This window comes from Rhineura floridana, chromosome 2 (assembly GCF_030035675.1).
Source record: "Rhineura floridana isolate rRhiFlo1 chromosome 2, rRhiFlo1.hap2, whole genome shotgun sequence".
Taxonomy (NCBI): domain Eukaryota; kingdom Metazoa; phylum Chordata; class Lepidosauria; order Squamata; family Rhineuridae; genus Rhineura; species Rhineura floridana.
The window spans coordinates 116187003-116211814 of NC_084481.1; the positions used below are offsets into that span (position 1 = coordinate 116187003).

At 42.8% G+C, this 24812-nt stretch overlaps 2 protein-coding genes across 5 annotated transcripts in view; both read left to right on the forward strand.

The window, feature by feature from the left end:
* The window catches only part of ABCC8 (ATP binding cassette subfamily C member 8), a 156842-nt gene extending 148688 nt beyond the window's left edge, over window positions 1-8154 (forward strand). For all 4 annotated transcript variants that reach the window (XM_061610242.1, XM_061610243.1, XM_061610244.1 and 1 more), the window contains 4 exons: window positions 27-130; window positions 3247-3380; window positions 3536-3598; window positions 7924-8154. In XM_061610242.1, the coding sequence (XP_061466226.1) occupies window positions 27-130; window positions 3247-3380; window positions 3536-3598; window positions 7924-8061 (439 nt within the window). In that variant the 3' untranslated portion in view covers window positions 8062-8154. The remainder of the gene's footprint in view (window positions 1-26; window positions 131-3246; window positions 3381-3535; window positions 3599-7923) is intronic.
* Window positions 8155-12186: 4032 nt separating this feature from the next.
* KCNJ11 (potassium inwardly rectifying channel subfamily J member 11) lies at window positions 12187-16539 on the forward strand. Its single transcript, XM_061610248.1, has one exon. It carries the CDS (start codon window positions 12508-12510, stop codon window positions 13699-13701), a length of 1194 nt encoding a protein of 397 aa, XP_061466232.1. The 5' UTR covers window positions 12187-12507; the 3' UTR covers window positions 13702-16539.
* The last annotated feature ends 8273 nt before the right edge of the window (window positions 16540-24812 follow it).

The window sequence follows — 24812 nt, forward strand, 5'->3', positions numbered from 1 at the left end:
GTTGCTTTTATCTTTCTTTTTCACAGATTTAACTTGGATCCAGAAAAAAAATGCACAGACAGCATGCTGTGGGAAGCTTTAGAAATCGCACAACTGAAGCACGTAGTGAAAACTTTACCTGGGGGTCTAGGTAATAACTCCTTTACCTGTGAGGGCAAACCAGCATTAAAAACATTTGTAGTTGAAGTTAGGTGTATATTATAGCTTTTCTTAGAATGGAGAGTGAAGTTGCACAAAATACACTACCCCTAATTTACTTTTTTTTCCTGTCCTGTGATCTTTGTCAAACTGGTTTTTTGTTTCTTCAGAACTTCAAAAAGAATCTGGGAAAGGCTTAGCATGAACTGGTTCACATGTAATGCTTAATCCATTGTTTAGTGCAGGGGTGGGGAAATTGATCTGGCCGGAAGGCAATATCATTACTTTCCAGCACCCCCTGCAGGCCATGTAAGATAGGTAGGTGGGGCCATCCACCTGTCAATCACTTGACATCACCATGATATCAGGTGACCCTTTTTTGCTCACACAGTTTCAAATCAAACTCTGTGGGCAAATGCATAGCCTGCAAAGCACTTTGTGTTAGCATTGTGGAAGACCTGACAATGACCTGACTGGTCTTGTGATGCCCTTTGCAAACCCTTTTCAGTTGATGCCTGGTATGCGTGGCTTAACCAAAATTGCCTCACAGACCAAAAAGGGAGGCCTAGCAGGCTTAACTAGTAGAGCTGTGCATGTGCCCGCCCCCTGCCTCCATTTGGCACTTTGGGTCAGCTCCAATCAGACCTGGATCAATTTGGGGGCCAGTCCTAATGTTAAGTTTTTAATCCCTAATTAAACATGAAATCAGGAGTGAGGCAGGGGCAGAAGAAGCAGTAGTGGCTGGCAGGTGGGCAGGGCAGTGTTGCTTACCTGGCTTGCTGATGGCACACATCATTGCTGGTTGACAAAAGGGAGAGGGCAGTAGCAACTAGCAGGGCAGGCAGGGTAGCATTGCTTACCTGGCTTCCCAGTGCCATGCATCACTGCAAGGGGAAGCCTTTTATTGGGGACACAGTGTCCAATTCAATGCTCCTGCCACTGTGCATATGCCACACATATCCTGCTGCCTTGCCTTTTCCTCTCTCAGTTACCAGCAGCAATGCATGGCATTGGAAAGCCAGGTAAACAAAACTGCCCTGCCCTGCCAGCCACTGCTGCACATGCTTACTTGGGTTGTGGTTGTTGGTGGTCTAACCCAATCCAGGGCTGCCTCAACTTGATTCAACCTAATCCAGCACACAGCCCTACTAATTAGTCCCACAGGCCAGAGGTTCCCTGCCCCCAATTTAGTGCTATGTGTATGAGTCAGAACAAGCTTGAATGCATTCTCAGGCTCTCCCAGTCCCCTTCTTTGTCTAGTGGGAGGGAGACATCCAGATATGGTAATTTGTTCCACTGTATTCGGCTTTTTTTTAAAAAAAAAGGAAAGCCACTACAATGGGGCTTGAAGTAGGGGCCAGCTCCATTAATCCGTGTTGAAAAGAGTAGGGGATCCTATTCTAAAGAAAAGTTGCTTCCATCCCACTCCCTGGGGACAACAGAATCTGTGTGTGTGTGTGGGGGGGGGTGAAATGTGATTCTCCTGATTGTAATGGACTGTAATTACATCCAGATATGGCTTGTCTCCAGCCACTGCCAGAACAGGCAGAGTCACATGGTACAGCTTTAAATACTTAGGCACGCAGTGGATGCCCCAGCCTAGTTCCTTCCCAGCTTTGCCCTGTTCAGAGCAGCTTTCCTTCTCTATCAGTATATGACTTCTTTCTGAGCAGCTATTTTCTCAGAGTTCTCTCAGATTTTCCCCTCTTTACTGTTTATTTATATTTGTTTGTTTATTTTTAAAGCATTCCTTTTGTTTTCCCTCTTACCGTTTATTCCTCTCAAGTTCTTTCCTGCTTTTTCCTCTGCCTGAGCACGAGGCCTATAGAGAAAAGGCATCTGTCTGATGAGGAAGCAGCACAGAAAGGAAAGTCAGGCTGGTGAGGTGCAGGTCTAAAACTGCTGTACCGCCACTACCTCAGCAATCATCCAAGTGCTTCATCACTGGAGCCCCACCCCCAAGTGGGCCTATGCTAAATTTCCAGCTCATGGTCAATCCCCTGATGTCAGCAAGTGCCTCCATTTCCCCTGCAGCCCCCGGCACTACCTCCTTCTCTTGTCTAGAAGATCCTCTAACCCCCCAAAACAATGTGAGAGGTGGCACTGGGGGAAGGAGGAATGAGAGAAAATTGCCAACCCTCACTGTTTCTTCAGCCCCAGCAAAACTTCACTGAGCTTAAGTTAAGTCTGGCTGCAAGCCAATGAAATCAATGGAAATCAATTAGTCCTAACAAACTTAAATCCCATTCACTTAATCATGCAGGTAACTTAATTGTATTGGATCTAGATTGTTTATGATGAGGAAATGGTTTTCAAAATAATCCTTCTTAAATTGCAATTATAGTCATATTGATGGAAGAACTCATTGAGGAATATAATTCAGTATCAGACGAGATGAATGATTTGCATCATCTTCCCTTTAAACTAGTGGATGCAGTTCTACAAACTGCATCAGTCACAGCTAAATGTCATTAAATGCAATTGAAGGAGACTTGGGCTGCAATCCCAACTCTGCTTACCTAAGAGTAAGCCCTACTGATTTCAATAAGACTTACTTCTGTGTAGATACAGTTAGGATTGTTCTGTGAGTTGTGGCTGGTTAAGTACCATTTATTTTAATGGGGCAAGCATGACTTTTGTTGGATTTTGCTTTATGTATTTGCGTGCAAATATTTATGCCATATCTATATTCCCATGTTTAGAACCTCTCTAGCTTTCATTGAGAATAAATAAGGGAATTACTTTATACTGAAATAAGAAAAGGAGCCACATTGTGGAAAAATACAAACAAGCACAGGACATGCTCACAGCATCAGTCCCTTGTATACCATCTCTGAACATAGTATGGGTGTTGTGATTTTGAATTGGAGTGAAACTGATGTGTTACTGTTAATTGTATGTATGCATATGTATTTAAATGAGGATAAATGAATAGGGCAGCTGAGTAGGGACAGCGTGTGCATGAATGAAGGGATTGCCTAGTGTAAGTGCCATGTGTGGGTGTGGGTGTGGGTGTGGGTGTGAGAGAAAGAATGGTGAATTGCTATAACAGAACACATCTATGTATTTTCCCAGGTTTCCTCTAAATGTTAATTTTGTTTTAATCAGATGCTATTGTCACCGAAGGTGGAGAAAATTTCAGCCAAGGGCAAGGACAACTGTTCTGCTTAGCAAGGGCATTTGTACGGAAAACAAGTATCTTCATCATGGATGAAGCCACAGCATCAATTGACATGGCAACTGTAAGTTAAGTGTGTCAAAAATTATTTACAAATGATATAATATTCCTGAAAAAGATGCAAAATTGTTTGTTTTTTAATTAGCTAGATAGTGCAATTTGCTTCCATTTATGCATGTCAGTGAATGAATACAAATATTTTTTTGCCTGTTCGTGTAGGAAAACATTCTTCAGAAGGTTGTAATGACTGCATTTGCTGATCGTACTGTGGTGACAATTGCAGTAAGTATAACTTGTATTTTGCTAATGAGATGGTTTTGCAATTGTGTTATGTATTTTTAACACAACTAAAACTGTCACTAACCTGGCCTCTTCACTTTTGCTTCTAAAATATCTAATTAAAGTGAGAATTTTTCTTTAATTTTCAGTAGATATAAAATATTTCAGAGAGTTACACATCTGACTCTGGATAACACCTGACAAGAGACAACCTGTTACAATAAAATAAAATGTTGTCAATAAAATATCTCTACTAAAACAGATATATTCTTTTAATGTTTCAGTAGGCTGAGTTACTACATGTTTATAGCCACAAGATGTTTTGCTTTAATTCAGGAAAGCTGTATGCTGCAAACCAAAAAGAAAATAGTCAGCAGTGATCCTGAGGACTGCCCAGAAGAGAATCTCAACTGGGAATCTCTGCAAAGCCTTTCCCAGCAGCAGCTCCCAGATGGCTTGTTTATGATTTGTCTGTTTCTCAGCTAACATGAACGAGGAGTTCCATCTGAGAAAAATGTACAGAACCCACGTGTAGCCATGTTAATACTAATCTTGACCTGCTATTATCTATGAACTACTTCCTCAGCTTGAGCGGGTGGCATTTTGAAATTGCAGGCTTGAAGAGCAGTATTTTAATGGATAAAAAACTTCAAACAAACTGAACTTCCATGGGGAGGGGGGTAATCTCCATGATGGTGCTCCTTGGAACTTATCCTATGCCAGGCAGTTTTCATCAACACAGAAAGAGGGCAGAAGCACAGGCAATTTTGAGGGGGGGAAATCAAGATTTAGTCTATTCAATCATTGATAAGCCACTTTTTGTCCACGAAAGGGCCCTCAACGTGACTCAATATGAAACAACTGAAAAAGTACAATAAAGTCAAGAGCAGAATAAAACAATAAATATCAAAATCAACAGGGGAGATTAAAATTTGAAACCAAATTAAGAACTAGGCAAAAAAATTAGGAAGATCTTGATAGCTCACCTAAAGCTTACAAAGGGAGGGAGTCCACTGAACTTCTTTAGAGAAAGTTCCACAACGTGGCTTCTGCAACAGAAAATGTCATCTTGTTTTAACCATGCCTTTGTGGATGGCAGTATGCATAGCACGGCCTCTGATGTTGAATGTGTAGAGTGCAGCACCTATTAACCAGTATAACCAGTAGAGTCCAGTAGCATTTTAGCTTGCTTATCAGTGCCAGTTGCCGACCGTAATAATAGACCATCAGCCAAGTCTTTAAGAAAACAAAACTTTACTGTTTTCACACCGTGCTCCGTCTCTTGCTTACCAACCAACTCTATAATGCTTTCCTATTACCCCCACACCTCTGTGTGCTCATTGAAGCCTTTTTATTGCTGCTTCACTTATCAGTTACAGCTGCAGCCTGACCTTGGGCGTTTCTGCCAAGTGCTGTCAATTACCGGCTTCACTGTGTCTTTAACTCCTAACAGTCTTGTCTGGAACTGGCTGTGTTGCCCACCTAAGCCTGACAGCCCCCACCTTCCAGACAGACGTTTCAAGTTACAATTTTACATTTTTTTTTCACAGTACAATTATACATTTCCTTTGTTACATACATTTGCTTTTTACTTTGTACAGTCTTCAGGCATTTTTCACTTTTCTACATTCTTTACACATTTAACACATATATGCACAGTCACTGTCACCTTCTTGAGCATACTTTGCCATTCGTTTTCTTATGCTATTGATGAACAGAGTATCACTGTCTGTTATTACTTTGCACTGTTTGTTTTCCTCTTTGTTTGTCTCACCCTGTATGGCTGATACTTGGAAACATTCTGGAGGTTTCCCTTTGTTTTGTCTTGTTGACCTCCTTAATGTTTCTGTTTCTTGTTCCTGTTCTGTATCTATGTCTGTGCTTGATGCACTGCTACTGGAAGCAGAGCTGCTTGTCTCTATCTCCTGTTTTGTTTCTTCCCTTTCCTGTTTTATTTGTTGAGCAGGCTGTGTTGCATTTATGCCATTTGTGTCACTGCAATCTAGATTTACATATGTTTTGTGGTTCTCTGAGTCTTGTTCTTGTGTTCTAACACTCCTGCTGAGTGTTACACTACCATCCTGTGGAACCCACACGCGGTAATTCACATGTTGAAACCCCAACACATATCCCTTTTTCGCTCTGGGAGCCAATTTTCCCTTTCTCTTTCCCTTGGGAACATGCACCCAGCATGGGGAACCAAATCTCAGTATGTGTAGTAGTCTGGGCTTTCTATTGTACAACAGTTCATATGGTGACATGGCAATAGTTCTATGCAGTACTCTGTTTTGAATATAAGCAGCATACATTAAACTTTCTCCCCAGAAAGATTGATCAAGGCCTGAATCCTTTAACATTGCTCTCATTGCATCCTGCAATGTTTTGTTTTTCCTTTCTGCTGTCCCGTTCTGATGTGGAGAAAACGGGGCGGTTACAGCATGATTTATTCCTTTCTTTTCAAAATATTCTTCCAGGGACTTTCCTGTGAACTCCCCGCCCTGGTCAGATCTAATCTGTTGCACCTGTGTACCATGCTGCACTTCTACTCTGTTTAGAAAACGTTTTAATTGCTCTGCAGCCTCATCTTTTGTTTTCAATAACTTTACATGACAAAATCTTGAAAAATCGTCAACAATCACGAGAAAATATTTAGCACCACCTTTTGTTTTGGGAAATGGTCCCGCTAAATCAACATGTATTGTCTGATAAGGCTTATCTGTATTTCTTTCAGCTACTTTGTTAATTGGAGCTACAGTGGCCTTTGTCTGCTGACATACTTCACACTGCATGTATTGCTTGCAGTCTTTTAGTTGTACATCAGCACTGAATTGCTCTGCCTTTGTTTTGTTTCTTTTCTTCTCTCCCACTCTTGCTTTAGTTTGTCTGCAACATATCGAAACGAAAGTCCAGAATCGGGCATCGCTTCAAGTGCGCTAATAACAGGATTCCAAGAGTCATTAAGTGTTGAAAGAGTGATATAGATCTGCTGCGTTTCAGAGTGTTCCACTCCCCTTTCTTGTAATTCTACGAACAGGCTTGTAATGTTCATTAAGTGTTCTGACATAGTTACTTCGTCAGTTAGCTGCATTCTGTATAGTTTTCTCTCAAGACTTATTCTACTGCTAGCTGTTTCTTGAACATAATATGCTCTTAAAGCAGTCCACATTTCTTTAGCAGTTTCTTTACCTCTTAGAAGCAGTAGTTGCGAGTCTCCAACAGCCAAGATAATTAATGACTTCGCTCTTTCATCCAAGCGTAGCCATTCAGCAGGTGGTGGAACGGAGTGGGGTTGTTGGTCAATTACCTTCCATAAATCTTCTCTGTTTAGATAGGCTTGCATCCGCAGCCGCCAGCATGAGTAATTTCGTTCAGAGAGACGTTCCAGTGGAATGCCAGCCAAAGTTACTCCAGTCATTCTTGCAGACCTCTTATCACTTTGGTTTCCAGGCAACACGGTTCTCTATCTCTGCTTTGCCGCTCTCCCACAGCTCACCAGCTCTCCGGCTCAGCTTCCTTCGGTTGTCCGGCGTAGCACAAGCTTGCTCACTGGTTTTAACTGGGTGTTACTGGTTTGGAACTGGGCCCATAACCCTTGTAGAGTGCAGCACCTATTAACCAGTATAACCAGTAGAGTCCAGTAGCATTTTAGCTTGCTTATCAGTGCCAGTTGCCGACCGTAATAATAGACCATCAGCCAAGTCTTTAAGAAAACAAAACTTTACTGTTTTCACACCGTGCTCCGTCTCTTGCTCACCAACCAACTCTATAATGCTTTCCTATTACCCCCACACCTCTGTGTGCTCATTGAAGCCTTTTTATTGCTGCTTCACTTATCAGTTACAGCTGCAGCCTGACCTTGGGCGTTTCTGCCAAGTGCTGTCAATTACTGGCTTCACTGTGTCTTTAACTCCTAACAGTCTTGTCTGGAACTGGCTGTGTTGCCCACCTAAGCCTGACAGAATGCAGTCGGTGGATTGGATCACATGAGAGGAAGCAGTTCTTTAAATATCCTGGTGCCATTCCATTTAGGCTTTTGAGGCAAGAACCAGCACAAATTATGCCTGAAAACAAACAAGCAGCCACTCTGAATGGAACAAAAGTGGAGTAATAGGTCTGAGACGTGGGTTCAACAATAGGGTTGCTATGTGGCTCTCTAGATCAAGGTGATAATTTACATTCCAATGGGCAGAAAAATTTTGGCAGAACTGAATCATTTTTTCTCAAACTTGTATTTTGGTACTAACATGAATTATCTAAAAATATTTATCATAGATTATGTTAGTTAATTAGAATTCTCATCATGTCTATTTTTAAATTATTTTTTATAGCACCGGGTGCACACTATTCTTAATGCAGACATGGTTATTGTAATGAAGAGAGGCGTTATTCTGGAATATGACAAACCAGAACATCTGCTGGAGCAAGAAGACAGTGTGTTTGCTTCTTTTGTCCAAGCGGACAAGTAAATATAAATAAACTATATCTCTGAAAGTGAAATTTTATTATCCATTTTCTAATTAAGTAAATTAACTGTAAATAAAAATACTGATTTAATTATACAGGGCTGTGTCTCTCCATTTTCTGACAAAAAAACAAAATTGTTTTAACTCTGAAGTACTAACACATTATCTATGTCTATTTTTTTCAAGCAGTAAATTTCCTAGTCAGTAATTATTGCTAGTTTTTGGAAATGCAAAGAAAAATATGCTACTAATAGGCAGCAACAAATATGAACAGCTAGCTATAGTTCTTTTTAACAATGCCAGATTCTGAATATAATCGTCAGAAATGCCATGTTATGGATCATTAGGAAAGAAATAAAAAATAAAACTGCCAATATCATAATGCCATTCTATAAATCTATGATGCATCCGCATTTGGAATACTGTGTACAGTTCTGGTCGCCTCACCTCAAAAAAGATATTGTATAGCTGGAAAAGGTTCAGAAAAGGACAACCAAAATGATCAAGGGGATATGAGAAAATGTTGCAGCATTGGTGGCTTTTTAGTTTAGAGAAAAGGAGAGTAAGAGGCGACATGATAGACGTTTATAAAATTATGCATGGCATAGAGGAAGTGGATACAGAAAAGCCTTTCTCCCTCTCTCATAACAGTAGAACTTGTGGACATGCAATGAAGGTGAATGTGTGAAGATTCAGGACAGACAAAAGAAAGTACTTCTTCACACAGAGCCTAGTGAAACTATGGAATTTGCTCCCACAAGAGACAGTGATGGCCACCAACTTGAATAGATTTAAAAGAGGATTAGACAAATTCATGGAGGAAAAGGCTATCAATGGTTACTAGCCATAATGGCTATGCTCTGCCTCCATAGGCAGAGGCAATGTTGTTGTTGTTTATTACATTTGTATACCGCCCCATAGCCGAAGCTCTCTGGGCGGTTTACAACAATTAAAAACATTAAAAACAAATATACAAATTTAAAAACACTTTTTAAAAAAACCAATTTAAATATGTTTCCAAATACCAGTTGCTGAAATTGCAGGAGGGGAGAGTGCTCTTTGCAGTCAAGTCCTGCTTGCAGGATTCCCATGGGCAACTGGCTGGCCACTGTGAGAATAGGATGCTGAACTAGATGGGCCACTGGCCTAATCCAGTAGGCTCTTCTTATGTTCTTACGTGCACAATCTGCCCCTGGTAATTGTGACAAGTCAATGCCACAGCCCTCACACCATTTTGTGACTTATTACCCATTGTTTAATGCTCTACTTCCAAAAGTTTACATCTGGAGGGGGACTGGATACGGTGACCTGATCACTATGAATTTAGTGTACCATATGCATAGATCCTACACAGAGATCCAATGCACATATAGGGTTCAGGAACTCTGAGTAGTACATGCATAGGACTAATGCATCTGTTACATTAATGACATGGAGGTCAGAAGTGGGGATGATGTGTGATCATGTGTCCTCCATCCACATGTTCAATGTAACATGTGAAATGCACTGTAATCAGCCAATCGGTGGATATAGTACTGGGTAGGGGAGAAGAGATATTAACAATTTCCTTGGTACCAAATATGTTACGTCCAGTGTTGGGAATGTGATATTTCTGTAACATAAATGCAACACTGAGGAGACGCTTCACAACAAATTAGTATTTCTTGCACAGTTGAAATCCAACTGTGCAGAGAATCCCAAAGAATCAATAATAAACAAAAATGACAACCCACCACACAGAACAAAACCCACAGTGTGTTAGAAGGATGGCCTCCCTACAGAGTGTGTCCATCTGCTCCATAATATCTGAAGCAATCATGGTGATGATCTCAAGAGATAACATTTATGTCCTTGTGAATATCAGAGTAAAGCAAAAAAACCTGTTTGCCACAAGATTAGTGGGGAAAGCAAATATATATAAAATTACCTTCATCTTAACATTATCATTTGATTAGCTCATACAACCTATGTAATATTTTTAAAAACTGTCCAGGAAAATGATGCCCATAGTTATTTCTTTCAAGACTTAAGCACTTATAAATCTGATTAAGTTTATAATGTGTTAATGACTGATTCAAAAGACAATATTATATAGTAGAATATTAATACTGTACAAGAACAAACTTCTATAAAGGAAAACAACTTGCAATAATATTTCTTCTAAGAGGTAGCAATGAAAATCTGTTGCTTCAGTACTAAATCAAAGATTTTACTATTTTAGAACATTTAAAATAATGGTCTAATGTTACTTTGCAACAGAAGTTGTTGAATGTAGATTTGGTGTACTTCTCAAAATATTTATGTAGTAAAATAAGATCGGCTGAGTTGCTTACCTACATAGATGAAGATAATACTAATAATTTATTATTTTTAAATTACCACAGGAACACTTCACAAAAATACAACAGAAGATTTATGCATAAAGTCAGCTCCCCATATGCAAATAAAACCTATTTTCTATCTCCTTATGGGGGGTAGGGGAAGGATTTCTAATACCCTGCGTAGTACTTCAATTGATAATCTTATGCTAACCTTTTTTTGATCTTACTTGGAGTGTATTTGTGTACTCTGTATTCTTAAAATATTCCTGTGGGTGGTGTGGGGTGGGGTGGGGTGGAGAAACCTCAACCCATAAAATATCTCAGCAGCCCAAGGACACCAAAGATAACCAGGTGGCCAGAGATAACTCTTGAACTTTACCCAGATCTTGTGTGCAGAAGAGCATTATAGATAGCTTGGGCAAACCAATTACCAGTGATAACTGGAATGGGAACATTGGTTAACCTAGGGAACAACAATCTGTGCAGCAAGAGACTTGTGCATAAAACACCACCTACCTCATGCTCTCTACATTTTAATAACTCTCTTACCACTTCTGGGCAAAACGGAAAAAGAGACCACCAGCAAGTAAGAAAAGGTGTCAGCAGTGCTCACTCTTTCTCTAGTGATGCCACCTCTCTGCTCAGCAAGGGCTAGCCACTTCTTTGCTCTATCTGTCTAGATCAGGGGAGGGGAACCTCCAGACCATGGGCCAAATTTGGTCCAACACAGGTCCCAATTTCAGCTGTGAGGCCATTGTCCCCAAACCACTCCCACCTGCCCCACACCAGATGTCATATGTGACATCAGCTTGTGGGACAGGTAGAGAGAAGGCTGGATTGGCTGCCTGCCTGAGTTCTGTCCGCTTTCTCCACACCAAGCATAATCTTATACAGATCTATCATGGCTCCTCTTACCTTTTTCCTAAACTAAAAAGCTGCAAATATGTAACATTAGGGAAATTGTTCCAGTCCCCTGAACATTTTGGTTGCCCTTTCCTGACATTTTTCCCATTACTACAATATCCCTTCTCCTCCTTCACCTACCCTCTACCTGTAGAAAGGTGAAAGCGGAAAAGAAGCAAAAAGGAGAGGCGCTCATCAGAGGGTGGTCCAAACGTCCTAAGGAGCTCACCTGCTGGCAGTGGTGGCTGCTGCTCTTCGGTGGCAACTGGTCAATGTTAATGTCAGTCTTCTGGATTATGTTTCTGACCCTGGGCCCCCTGCTCCAAGCTCTCTGACTCATCAGCACCCCAATCCTATTCACAGTTAGACATGCTCAATTTTGCATAGGAGTGGGAGGTTCGTGTCTGATAAATAAAAAATGCAGACTATCTGAGCAGGTGCAATGAGCAAGAAGACTTCAAGCTCTTTGCACGTGGGCACTTAATCCCTCCACCCCCATTCATCATGGCACTTAGCAGAATAGGCATGTTTAACCTGGAAAACAGAAGGTTAAGGGGTGACATGATAGTGGTCCTCAAATATTCAGGCAGAAGAGGGAGCAGTTCTCTGTTGCTCCAGAGGGCAGGACTAGACCCAGTGGGGTCTAGCTCAACTCCCTAATTCTATTGTCCCTTTTGTGTGCCCTCCGCCTTCGGCAGCAGGCAGGCCGTTATTGTGACTGCGCTCCCCACACACACACACACACACAAGGGTGACAGGAGTCACCTGTGCTGGGATTCCCTTACTCCGCAGCGTCCCCTGCTGCCCCTGGCTAGTGTTCATGGAGCGCTGCAATCGCTGCAACCATCTGGCATCTAGATGCGGCTCCGCCGCCGGCTTCTCCCCAACCGGCAGCGCAGGCGATCACGGATTTGGGAGATGGTGCCTAGCTGGGTAAGCTCTCGTCGCAGGCTGGTTGGCTGCGAGAGGCAGTCACGAAAAGCCGCCTCCTTTGCAAAAGCTGCGGAGGGCTGTGATTGGCGTGCGCAGCTGGGGGGACCGGATCGGGCTTGCAGAGACTGCCAGCGAGAGGGGCAGGCGGGGAAGGAGAGCCGGCCAGGGCAGTCCGAGTCCCGGTGAAGAAGGCGGAGGAACTGGGAGAGTGATGGCTTCGTCTCACCCCGTCGGTGCCGCAGCGGTAGCGGGCATGGGGCGGTAAGAAGCCTAGGGGCGGCAGGGGGAACCCATGCCAGCCATGTTGTCCAGGAAAGGGATTATTCCGGAGGAATACGTGCTGACCCGGTTGGCAGAGGATGTCCCCGATCACCCTCGCTACCGCGCTCGGGAGAGGAGGGCCCGGTTCGTGGGCAAGAACGGCACGTGCAATGTGGCTCACAAGAACATCCGGGAGCAGGGCCGCTTCCTGCAGGACGTCTTCACCACGCTGGTGGACCTGAAGTGGCCCCACACGCTGATCATCTTCACCATGTCCTTCCTGTGCAGCTGGCTGCTCTTCGCCATGGTCTGGTGGCTCATCGCCTTTGCCCACGGGGACCTGGACCAGAGCACCCAGCAGCTCCTGGGCGCCCCGGCGGTGGAGTTCGTGCCCTGCGTGACTGAAATCCGTTCCTTCACCTCGGCGTTCCTCTTCTCCATCGAGGTGCAGGTGACCATCGGTTTTGGGGGCCGCATGATGACCGAGGAGTGCCCCGCCGCCATCCTCATCCTCATCGTGCAGAACATCGTCGGGCTGGTGATCAACGCCATCATGCTGGGCTGTATCTTCATGAAGACCGCCCAGGCGCACCGTCGTGCGGAGACGCTCATCTTCAGCAAGCACGCCGTGATCGCCCTCCGAGAGGGCAAGCTGTGCTTCATGCTGCGCGTCGGCGATCTGCGCAAGAGCATGATCATCAGCGCCACCATCTGCATGCAAGTGGTGAGGAAGACCGCCACCCCGGAGGGTGAAGTGGTGCCCCTCAACCAGATAGATATCCAAATGGAGAACCCGGTAGGGGGCAACAGCATTTTTCTGGTCTCCCCGCTCATCATCTGCCACGTGATAGACAAGAACAGCCCTCTGTACGACGTGGCCCCAGACAATCTTCACCACCACGAGGATTTAGAAGTTATTGTCATCCTAGAAGGGGTGGTGGAAACCACTGGCATCACCACTCAAGCCAGAACGTCCTACCTGGCTGACGAGATCCTCTGGGGCCAACGGTTTGTGCCTATAGTAACAGAAGAGGATGGGCAGTATTCCGTAGACTACTCCAAGTTTGGCAACACTCTGAAGGTGCCCACTCCTAACTGCACTGCTAGGCAACTGGAAGAAAACAGGAGCATCCTGGACAGTATCTCCTTGTCACCTAGGGGCACCAGTAGGAAAAGATCTATCAGGTTAAAGCCCAAATTTAGCATAGCTGATGAGCCTTCCTGACATACCAGGCTCTTGTATCGGAGACAATAAACATACACTGAGATTTCTGTTATTCAGGTTGTGGTTCCCAAGGCAGGTAAGATGTTGTTTGGTTCAAGAGGAACGGTGTAATTTGGGACATCTAAGGAAAACTGAGCATGAATCATCTCTCTCTCTGACGTTATTAGTTTGCAAAAACAGTTGGGGTGGATAAACAAGCAAACTGAAAGATGCATTTTTCAGAAATCATTTTTTATATATTGGGTTGTGTTATTTATGCTCCGGCAATGCATAGACTTGATCTGAAGTTTTTAGCTGTTATATAGGGACATCTCAGTTCCAATACAGAAACAAGTTCTATGGGCTTAATAAGGAAGTAAGTTATTAATATTTATTAATAAATATTCAGAGAAAAGCTGCAGACACAAGGGTGCCTGTACACTGCAGTGCTTTATGTCTTAAATAATTATTTAATTTGATCCATAAATAATATTGCATGATTTATTTTAATTACAAACTAATTAGGAGGTGTGTAGTCTTGTGGATACTCATGAATCTTCTTGTAGTTAACTTAAGTTCAATTGGGGTTAATTTCATTCCAAAAATATTAGACAATTGTAAGAGATAGTGGGCTCCTTCTGGAAGAGCGGGATATAAATTTAATAAATAATAATAATAGTTGCAGATGTGGTTTGCAAACAGGAACAATTAAATTTCTTATTATTACTCTGTCACATCCAACCCCCAAATCCTGCCATTACACAAGGATAAGCCTTACATGCTTTTTATTAGTGCTGCCTGCTACTGAAATTGTAGGCACATTCAGTTTGGCCCAGTTTGCAATAATTAAAATATGGAATTAGAGTCTTCATCTTCATTCAAATTCACATTTATCCTCCTAGCCTTCTGAATAAGGAGATTGTCATTTGAAAATAGTGGACATTTTGTATAAAAAGACTCTCTAAAAAGGTTCCTAATGTAACAGGCAATAATGATATGAAAGCAGTATATTTTAATGTTCATTTAACTCAAACAATATTTGCCAATGAATAGGACTGGTTAATATGATGGTAACACAGTTTTCTTGGCTGTAACATAAACTTAAACCTCTGTCATGTGACATCATCAACCACCTTGCAGTAATGTTTCTATTTTAATAGACAATACAAAAGATAGCTGGTGTGGCATAGTGGATGTAGGATTGGACTAGGACTGGGGAGACCAGGGTTCAAATCTCCGCTCAGCCACTAAGCTCACTGGATGACCTTGGGCCAGTAATGCTGTCTCAGCCTCACCTACCTCATAATGTTGTTGCAAGGATAAAAGGGAGGGGAGAACCATTTGTAAGGCACTGAATTCCTTAGAGGAAAGTCAGGATATAACCAAAATGCATAAATTCATGTTGCCTCTGATTTGGTACTGATTAATGTCACACTTGCAGGGTAATTTAGTGACTGCTAACAACAGAGAAATCCCACTGAACCCAATTGCAGTATTTACCATACCAAAAATTATAATTCAACTGAATTAAGAACCCAAGATCACAAACTGAATCAGTAACCACACTTAAATTTGAACTAATTTAATTGAATAGATGCAATGAAATTAGATTAACTTATATCCAAATACTTCAAGGTTATTTAAGTTATTTGATTTCTTGATCATATTGAGGGTTTATTTATTTGTTTTATTAATTGATATACTTGCCAAAATGGCTTTTAAGCAGTAGAAAATCAATTATAAAATACATACATAATTAAGGGTGCAATCCAAATCATATGTATGTACACCAGGCTGAGGGGAGGTGGCTACCGTGGATCCCTGGCTAGGTCCCAGCTGTCAGCCGGGCTATGCTGACAGAAGCCCCCTCCCCCCCCGGCACAGCTGTGGCGCCGCTTCAAGGCAGCCGACCCAACCTGGCTCAGTCAGGGATCTGCTTGAGAAGCCCAGCCCGGCATGGGGAAGAGGGTGGAAGCTGGCGCACGGGCCCAAAAAGGGGATCTCCTGGGACATGTTGGGGGGAGAGGCTGAGAGGGAGACTTGTAATACATCCAGGTCCGTTCGGCTCCCTCCCGCGGCCCTCCATCCCAACAGCCAGTAAGCTGGGAAAAGGGGTGGCGGAAGGAAACATGTATTTTGTTTCCTCCTGCCGCCTCCTGCCAGCACAGCCAGCATCCTTCTCTCCCAGAGGCTCTTGAACGGCACCTAGATGTAGTGGCCCCTTCCACCAGCTTTGCCTCTGTCAGCTCTGCTCCCGCCAGTCTCCAATAAGATGGATTGCTCTGCACACATCCATAATTAAAATATACAGTAAAACAAGTCAGCTAAAAGCACACCAAATAAAACAGTTAAAAACAATTAAGTTGTGGATCAACCATGTATTAATCAAAAAGATGATGTTATTTCATCAAATAAAACAGTGTAAGAATATGAACTGTAATTCCAAAGATAAAGTCTTAATGCACGCATATGTTGTAATACGTTTGAATGCTTTTAAATTCTCATTACACAAATAGAGCATAGCTACACAAAGGCAATATTTTCTGCACTCTCTGCGCAATATTATGCATAAAACAGAAACAGTCTGTGGCATGGAATAAAGCAGCATAACAAAGTTAATGATTTTATTTCTAGAACATAAAAATAAAAAGCTATATTTATTAAAAATCAGTAGTGCTAAAATGCCTACTATTAGGATCATGTTGTTTAATACAGCTGAGAATTCTTTTGATGTCTCACCTTTATGGTTTGCTACATCTGTGTAATTTCTCCCAGGGATATAAGTGCTCTTAATCTCCCATATGATGCTGTCATTTGTTACAATCTGCCTTTACTTATTGTTTAATTGTAAAAATGTCATCTGGATTTTGTTAATTTCAAATGAAAATGAATTGTTTTCGTTGGGTAAGTGTCCTTATTCAGTGTCAAAATGACATATGAATGGTATACCTATATGCAGCTTTAACTTTTAGCCTGCAATTCATTAATTCAGAGCACCTGGGCTTAAATTTATTTTGGGGACAAAAACAGGGTTAAATCTAAGTGCACCTGCTTGGTTAGTTTGTGGGATTGGTTTGCATGTTGAAGGGGATAAGGAGATTGTCTTTCATGGTACTTGAAAATGAAAGATTACTGGGTAGTTGTTGAGTGGAATAGTGAGGCTTTAAAAGCAGTTAAAGCAGCTATGTGGTACAATTCTCTCATGGGTGTGCATTACGGCTGCCAGGTTCAAGGCCTGAGACTGATCCTGTATCTTTAGGAGAAGAGAAAGTCAGCCAAGTGCGGGTGTTCTTGCAACCCTGTAACGGGAAAAACCACAAGGTGGAATTCTCACTTCTCCCTCCACAACTTTAAAAGATACAAAAGACCTGTTGGTTGCCAGGCCCAGCCTCCAAGAGGTCTTTTGTATCTTTATTTATTTATTTATTTATTTATTTTATTACATTTTTAGACCGCCCTATAGCAATAAGCTCCCAGGGCGGTGTACAGCATAATAAAACAGGTTAAAATACAGGTGGATGTAAATACAATACACAATGAAATATAATTAAAATTTACAAATTTAAATACAAATTTAAAAAAATTTAAAATGCCTGGGCAAAGAGGTAGGTCTTTACCTGGCGCCGAAAAGATAGCAGAGAAGGCGCCAGGCGTATCTCGTCAGGGAGGGCGTTCCATAGTTCGGGAGCCACCACTGAGAAGACCCTAGCTCTAGTTATCGTTCTCCGTGCCTCCCTATGTGTTGGGACACGGAGAAGGGCCTTCGACGTCGAGTGCAGCGACCGGGTAGGTACATAGCGGGAGAGGCGTTCCGCCAGGTTTTGCGGTCCAATGCCGTTAAGGGCTTTATAGGTAAGAACCAACACTTTGAATCTGGACCGGAAACACATTGGTAGCCAGTCCTCAACCTGACCACCTAGGGAAGCAGTGGCCCCGCAGACAACGCTACACTGCCTCGGAAGCATGCTAGGACAAGATGGCAGGCAGCCATCTGACATGGAAGGGGTGCGCTCTGTTCTGGACAGGCAGGCTTGTTTGCACAACACCTGGCAGGCCAATACAGATGGAGGCATCTCATTCACTGCATGCTGCAAAATGGTACTCACTCTCTCCGGTCTACTTCTTCTTTAGGGGCAGAGCTGCCTGGAGTAACACCACTGGCATTCACCATGCACACATGCACTGCTTTGCAAATGGAGCCAATGCTTCATTCTCCCTCTGCCTCCCACCTCCCACCCCTGTGTCCAATTGAGGCTAACTGGCAACCATCAACCTGGGCTACCACAAGGAACATTTATCTGTGTGTTTGCTTCAGGTTTCCTCCTGAAGCCAGGTTTCTATTCCATGATGCCAGCAGGAGAAGCTCAGCCACATCCAATTCATTGGAAAGAAAAAGAGCAGAGATGTTCTCCGGACGAAGCAGCAAGGCCGGTTGCCTGTTGCTAAATGTGGCAGGGATACTGTGTGTCGGATTGCAACAGATAGACACACACCCCAAAATCCTGCAGGGCTGGGGAGTGAAGCGTCCTCACTCCTCTCAGATAACCCCGTGATACAATATAATAAAAGGTAGGTTGCCACCTACACAAAAACACTCTTGACTCCATGGACTATTTGGCCAAGGAAAAATAAATGGTGACTAACCTGTCAACCAATTGGGTCAACCATGCATCACACGAACAGTCAAAGTTGACACCTGAGCAACAGTTGAAGGCTCCCAGAAAAGTATCTAAATTAGCTTTTAAGGTTTGGCAACTTACATAACCCTCACAAGCAGTTCCCTTCATGGAAAATTAACCCCTCAACAAAATCAAGCATCACTGACATGCTACGGAAATCATAATCTATGTCTCCCTCCCCATATATTTCTATCACACACAACCCCCAACAGAATATACAACCATAGCCCAGTAAATTCCAGTCTTCCCATCCCACTTGTACCTGTATGGGAGCCTGGTCCATATTTATATGAACATCCACAGACGATCCATCGCTCTTTGGAAAGCAGGGGACGAGAAAAGGAAGAGACGGGGGGGGGGTTAAAAGAAACAGCAACAAAAAAAAGAATAGGGAAGGGGGGAAAGAGGATGGAAAAGAAAAAAGAACAAAATGGAGCAGAAAGAAAGGCAAGAAAATCCAGGAGACCACAGTATCACAATCGATCAGGGCTTCTACCTCCCCCCACCCCTCCTCAGGGTCTCTTCTGGCATTACACAGCCCTTGCAAGATACTATCCCTTAGCAGTGATTACACCTAGACTGGAGTTTTATTTCTCAAGAGATTTTCTCTTCGCAAAGACATATTATTATACAGTACTCAAACATTATTCAAAGCTGTGTGTGCTATGTTCTCAAAAAACCGCTATGTCCAGGCAATCCGTATTCTGCAACACAGAAGGTGACAATTGGAAATCTGTATAAGCAATGACATTTTATATGATTTTGCTAGCCACAGGAACCAATAATGAGGTACAGAGGACACCGAAACCTCATCTGCAAACAACTGGCAATCTTATTCAGCCACTCCTTGAGTTTCTGCGAATTCAGCATTGTGCACATACTTTTAAGCTTATCATAGATTTTATATGTTTTCATAGCCATAAGGGCTAGAAACTTGTGTTTTATTTTGTTTTTTAAAAAAGGAAGGTGGGATTTTCACAAAGCTGAGTTTAGGACCAAAATCACATTCTGCACTTCTCTGTTCTCTTCTGGAACAACAGCATAAGCCAGCCTCGATATCATCCCAAGCTGCACAAAGATGATCACAGAGAGAAGCAGATGCAGCACTGACCACAACTGGTCCCTGCCAGCTATTTTGACATTTTCATGCCCAAATAAATAAATGCTTTAAAAGGTGGGCTGGCACACTTGCGCAATCCAGTGCACACTTACTTGGGAGTAAAGCCCACTGCACTTAATGGGGCTTGCTTCTGAATAGACATGCATAGGACTGAACTCAAGTGGGCTTGTTTCTAAATGGACATGCACAGGATGTGCTGTTAGGCACTGATCCTCAAATTATGCAGAACACTGAATAAACCATCTTAAGAAACCTCATGCTAACAGCCAGAATACCCTCGTTTGAACCATATTAGCATATTATTAATTTCAGAAGCGTCCCCTGCATTGCTTCACTGATGCTCACTCTGCTGCTGCCGCCACCCTGAAAGCCCCTGAAGTCCAGCAAAGGTTATGCAGGCTGCCCATATGACCCAAAGAGTCAACAGCGTCAGAAAGACAGCGAAAGATATAACCTAGGGAGGAAGGTGTATCTGATGAGGCCCTGTAGAGATGTACAGTTAGGGTTACCACTTCTTCCTCTACATCGAAGACATGTACCTTTAGGTCTCCCAAGCAGCAGGAGGCCACCCTGGGCTACTCTAACCTCTTCCCTCGCTGGCCCTGTCACTTGCCCCCCTCCCTCATCAGCTGTTGGCAACAGCAGGCGAGGAAGGGGACAGACAAGAGGATCAAGAAGATGGATGCCTTCCCTCCCGCAGCATCAAGAGACTGAAGGCGGCAGCGTCTTGGGTTAGAGGGGACAACCTAGAGCACTTTGTACCTCTCACTCTACTCTGCACGTAAGAGCATCAACCCACTAATCTACCACTGCTTCAGTGCCCGCACCCCTTCCACCAAGTCTGGGTGGCAACATGCCAGCAAACCCCTCCCCTTTTCATGGGGGGGAGCTAAAGCATTGGGGGGAGGCCTGAGACTTCCCCTTCCCCTGCAATGCAGCACCCGCTGGCTAAAACTCACTTGTGTGGGTGGCTGCGGATCCATAATGCTTACTTTAAAATGCTTTACTTTACTACTTTAAAAGTAGTGCAGGGGGAAGGCAGAATTCCACCTTGAGTTTTTCCCATGTTGCAAGAACACCTGCATTTGGCTGACTTTCTCTTCTCCTAAAGATACAGGATCAGTCTCAGGCCTTGAACCTGGCAGCGCAAGTCTGCATGAGGATTGCTTGTTCAAAAAACATTCTAAATATGGAAGGTTTATCCATGAGTCCATATACGCACCTTTTTTATGTCTCCAGTTGCTTGACAAAATTTATATATTAATGGATTCCCTTTGTTCTGTGTGTCATTATGCGGGGAACATGGAGGGAGTTTATAATAATTGCTGTCAGGACCCAATGCTACTGATACCATAATTGCAAGAAACCTGGATTTATATGTCTGTAAAGTAAGAGATGCAAAAAGGGGGGGTAGTCAAAAATATAGTGACAGATAAGAGTAACATTTGGGTCATTTCTGAATGTAATCTTTCCCTTTCTTTCAAATTTTAAATAGGAACCCAAAACTGTAATTACCCAGTATTTTAACTCCCATTTTGTTTGTATTTGTTGTTGTTAACAAAGAATGTGAGAACTTTAAGCTGCAATCCCTTATACACTTGCTTGGGAATAAGTGCCATTGAACTCAATGGGCTTACTTCTGAGTCGATACATATAGGATTACCCTATTAATTAAATGGCAGTAGATTTATTCATTTTCCCTTATGAATTCTAGTTCTGTATACTCCTTGGGCTTTTTTGGAGTCTTAATAATAATATACTAACCCTAGTCCTCCATATGCACACATATTCAAGATGTTTCCTTTCTTCCCTATAATAACAGGTGTACTATTCCATCTATGAAAGACACATAGTCATATCCTCCCTCCCCACATTTGAAATCACATGTGGTAATTCCTCAGGACCACTTTCTCTGCCTGGCCAACTCCCTGGTTCTACATACTCACAGACTAGTTTGGAGCTATCACTCCATCTCACTGTAGCTTCAAGCTGCTCAGTTGCACACTACACTGAACCATCTTTCTGAGTTTAGAAGCAATGCCTTTAATAAGGTGGGGAAAGGCTGATCTGCCAATGGATGCTGCTACATGCCGCAATGTAAGGCTGTCCCTGCCAACTCTACTATGCTTCAGTGGTTTTGCTCATACCTCCAGAGCCGCTTCCAAAAAGTAGTTATGGAAGGCTATTGTTCAGCACTGTGGGAATTATCCTGTGGTGTTCTGCAGGGTTCCATCTTGTCCCCCATTTTTAACATCTATATGAAGCCACTGGGAGTTATCTGTGAAGTTCCTGTATTAATGTAAATATGGTAAGTGCTGTTTGTATAGAAGATATATAGTAAGTGGAGTGAAAGAGGAGGGGGGAGTAGATGAGCAGTAGAATGCTGGATGATTGGCTGAGCGTTTGAATGGCTGGGAGTATAAATGGAAGAATGACAGTTGAATCTGGGTGGATGTTAGTGTGGGTTGTTTTGGTGGTGTTTGGAGGTGGGTGTTAGTTGGTGGATGTCAGAAGAGTGTGGAGAAAGGGAGTGGGAGTTCTAGTTAATAATAAGACAAGTATCACAGGAATAGATGAAACCATATGCTTATGTACCATTATAAAAGTAATCTTGTTATTTCTGATATTTAATAAATACTATTTTGGTTTACCAAAGGCCTAATCCTTGGCTGGGGTTTTCACAGACCAGAAGGGAGGGCAAAGCTGAAGGGAAACAGTAACGAATGGTGGCAGCGGTGAAGAGAAGAATAATAACATTACAAGTATCCAGCGCAACCCAGAGTTATATGAGTTATCTATATAGATACAAAGGGGTTGGGAACAGCATAAGCACGCAGTCACAAAAGTAACCAGAGAGAGGCTCAGGCAAAGTCTCTGGGAACATTGGTTATAGGACGTGACTGGTGGTGCTGCCTAGCAGAGGGATCTAGTGAGATCTGTGCTAGAGCAGAGAGAGAAACCATAAAAAAGGACAGTCCGGACTGGTGGAGTCCCTGGTGGAGTCCCTGGTGGTGCCTAGTGAAAGGTAGTAGCCACAAGCAGGTAGGAACCTGACAGGGAGAGCCAGGGAAGGGCGTCACATTATCATCAGGAGATTTGGAGTGAGGTGCCATCAATATGCAGATGACAGCCAGTTCTACCTCTCTATTCCATCTGAATCAGCAGTTGAGGTTTTGAACTCACTGCTTGGAGGCAGTGATGGACTGGATGTGGGCCAATAAATTGAGGTTGAATCCTGAAAAGTCAAAGGTGTTATGTGTCCAGAGTTCTCATGTCCAGGAGGTGGGGAGACAGCCTGTTCTGAATGGGGCTTACTCTTTCCTGGAAGGAGCAGGTCAGCAGCTTGATCCAACACTGTCACTGGAGGTTCAAGTGGCCTCAGTGGCTAGGAGTCCTTTTTCTAGCTCTGGTCCATTTTGGACAGAGAAGACTTGACCACAGTGCACCATGTTCTGGTAACTTCCAGACTGGATTATTGCAATGCGTTTTACATGGGATTGCCCTTGAAGATGACTCAGAAACTTCAACTGGTCCAAACTGCAGCAGCCAGATTGCTGGTGGGAGTTCCTTTTAGAACTCGTATAACCCCTGTTTTAAAACAGCTGCATTGGTTGCCAGTTCATTTCTAGGCCCAGTTCAAGGTGCTCATGTTAGTGGTTAAAGATCTAAATGACTTAGGTCCTAAATATCTGAAAGACCACCTCCTTTGCTACAAACCCTCTTGGGTGTTGAGATCAGCAGAAGGGGCCCTTTTGGTAGGTTCACCGCCATTGGAAGTTCAGGGGTGGCGACGCAGGAGAGGGCATTCTCTGTGGCAGCCTCTAAGCTGTGGAACTCCCTCCCATCAAGGTGCATCTGGCAACTTCATTGTACACTTTCAGCAAATGCTGAAGATGTACATCTTTACCCTGGCCTTCAACACCTGAGATGTATATTTTTTAGGACCCACCCTATTTTCTGTGATGTTATTTAGGTTTTTTTAACTTTTAATTAGTTTTAAATAATAATAATAATAATAATAATAATAATAATAATAATAAATAACAACTTTCCATTCACCCAGAGGTCCCAGGGCGGTTACAACAATTTTAAAACACCTAATTAAAACAGTTAAAAAAACCTAAATAACATCACAGAAAATAGAGTGAGGCCTAAAAATATACATCTCAGGTGTTGAAGACCAGAGTAAAGACGTGCATCTATAATAAAACAAATAGCAGCACAGTTGCCAGTGTGTATTGAGCATGAAACTGCAAATTAAAGGCAAGGAGTACGATTATGGCATGGTTGCACTGACTTTGGTCATTGTAAAAGACTTAGATAACGGGGGTGTTTGTGCTGGCAGTATCAGGGCTGGCCCTTTCATTAGGTAGAGTGAGACTGCTGCCTCAAGTGAGATGTCACAAACAGGCAGCAATTGTTGTTGTTAATACTTTGGATACCATGCACCTTGCTGGGGGTGGGGTTCCATTTGCATCAGGCAGCACTGTTTTAGGGTAGCCTTGGGATGAGAGCAGCTGTTTGGCATGTGAGATGATTTTGGAGAGTGAGCACATGTGAAGGATACTTGTAGAGAACTAGAAGCTTTGGGGGATATTCAGACTGGGAGAAGAAGCTGCTAATTAGCAGCATTAGTGTTTGTGAGTGGATTTTGTCAGGCAATATGGTACATCAGGACTGGATGGCAAAGGATATTTTCAAAAGTTATTCACAGGGCCTTCTCCCATCAAAACAATGACTATTCATTAATAGGCAAAAAAACCTTGTGGTTTAAGAACATACCTATAGCCAACAGATGTCTATCAAACTTTAAAAAGCAGGGAAATTGGGCAGCTATAGTGAATGCACCAGGGGAGCAGGAGGCCTGACCTCCTCTCTGAGATATTGTACTGCCCTACAAATGTGTAAAAATGTAAAAACAATTCAGGTTGGTCTTTCACAGTCCAATCCACTTCCTGTGTAGCTTGGAAAAATTTGGTAACATGTGCCTCTGAGCATATGGTGAGTGGTGGCAACACCTGCAATCAACCAGGTGTGGCCCTGATTAGCCAAGCCCAACAGCTATGAGTCTCGCTTTTAGAACACTTACGGTTCCTATTGAGCATGCCAGACACTATAATAGAGTTCAATGTTAAATTTCTTAAATTAATTTAAAATCAGCCATGCATTGTTTTAACTTTTAAGCTGCAGAATATGAAGGTCAGAGTATGGGGCAAAGTCAGTAATGGGATTACAGGTACTCTGTGGCTAATTTTTAATTAATTAAAACTCTTGATTTTCTCTGACTGTTTTGTGTATCGCCATAAAAACGTAGAAGGTTGTTAAGCAAGTGT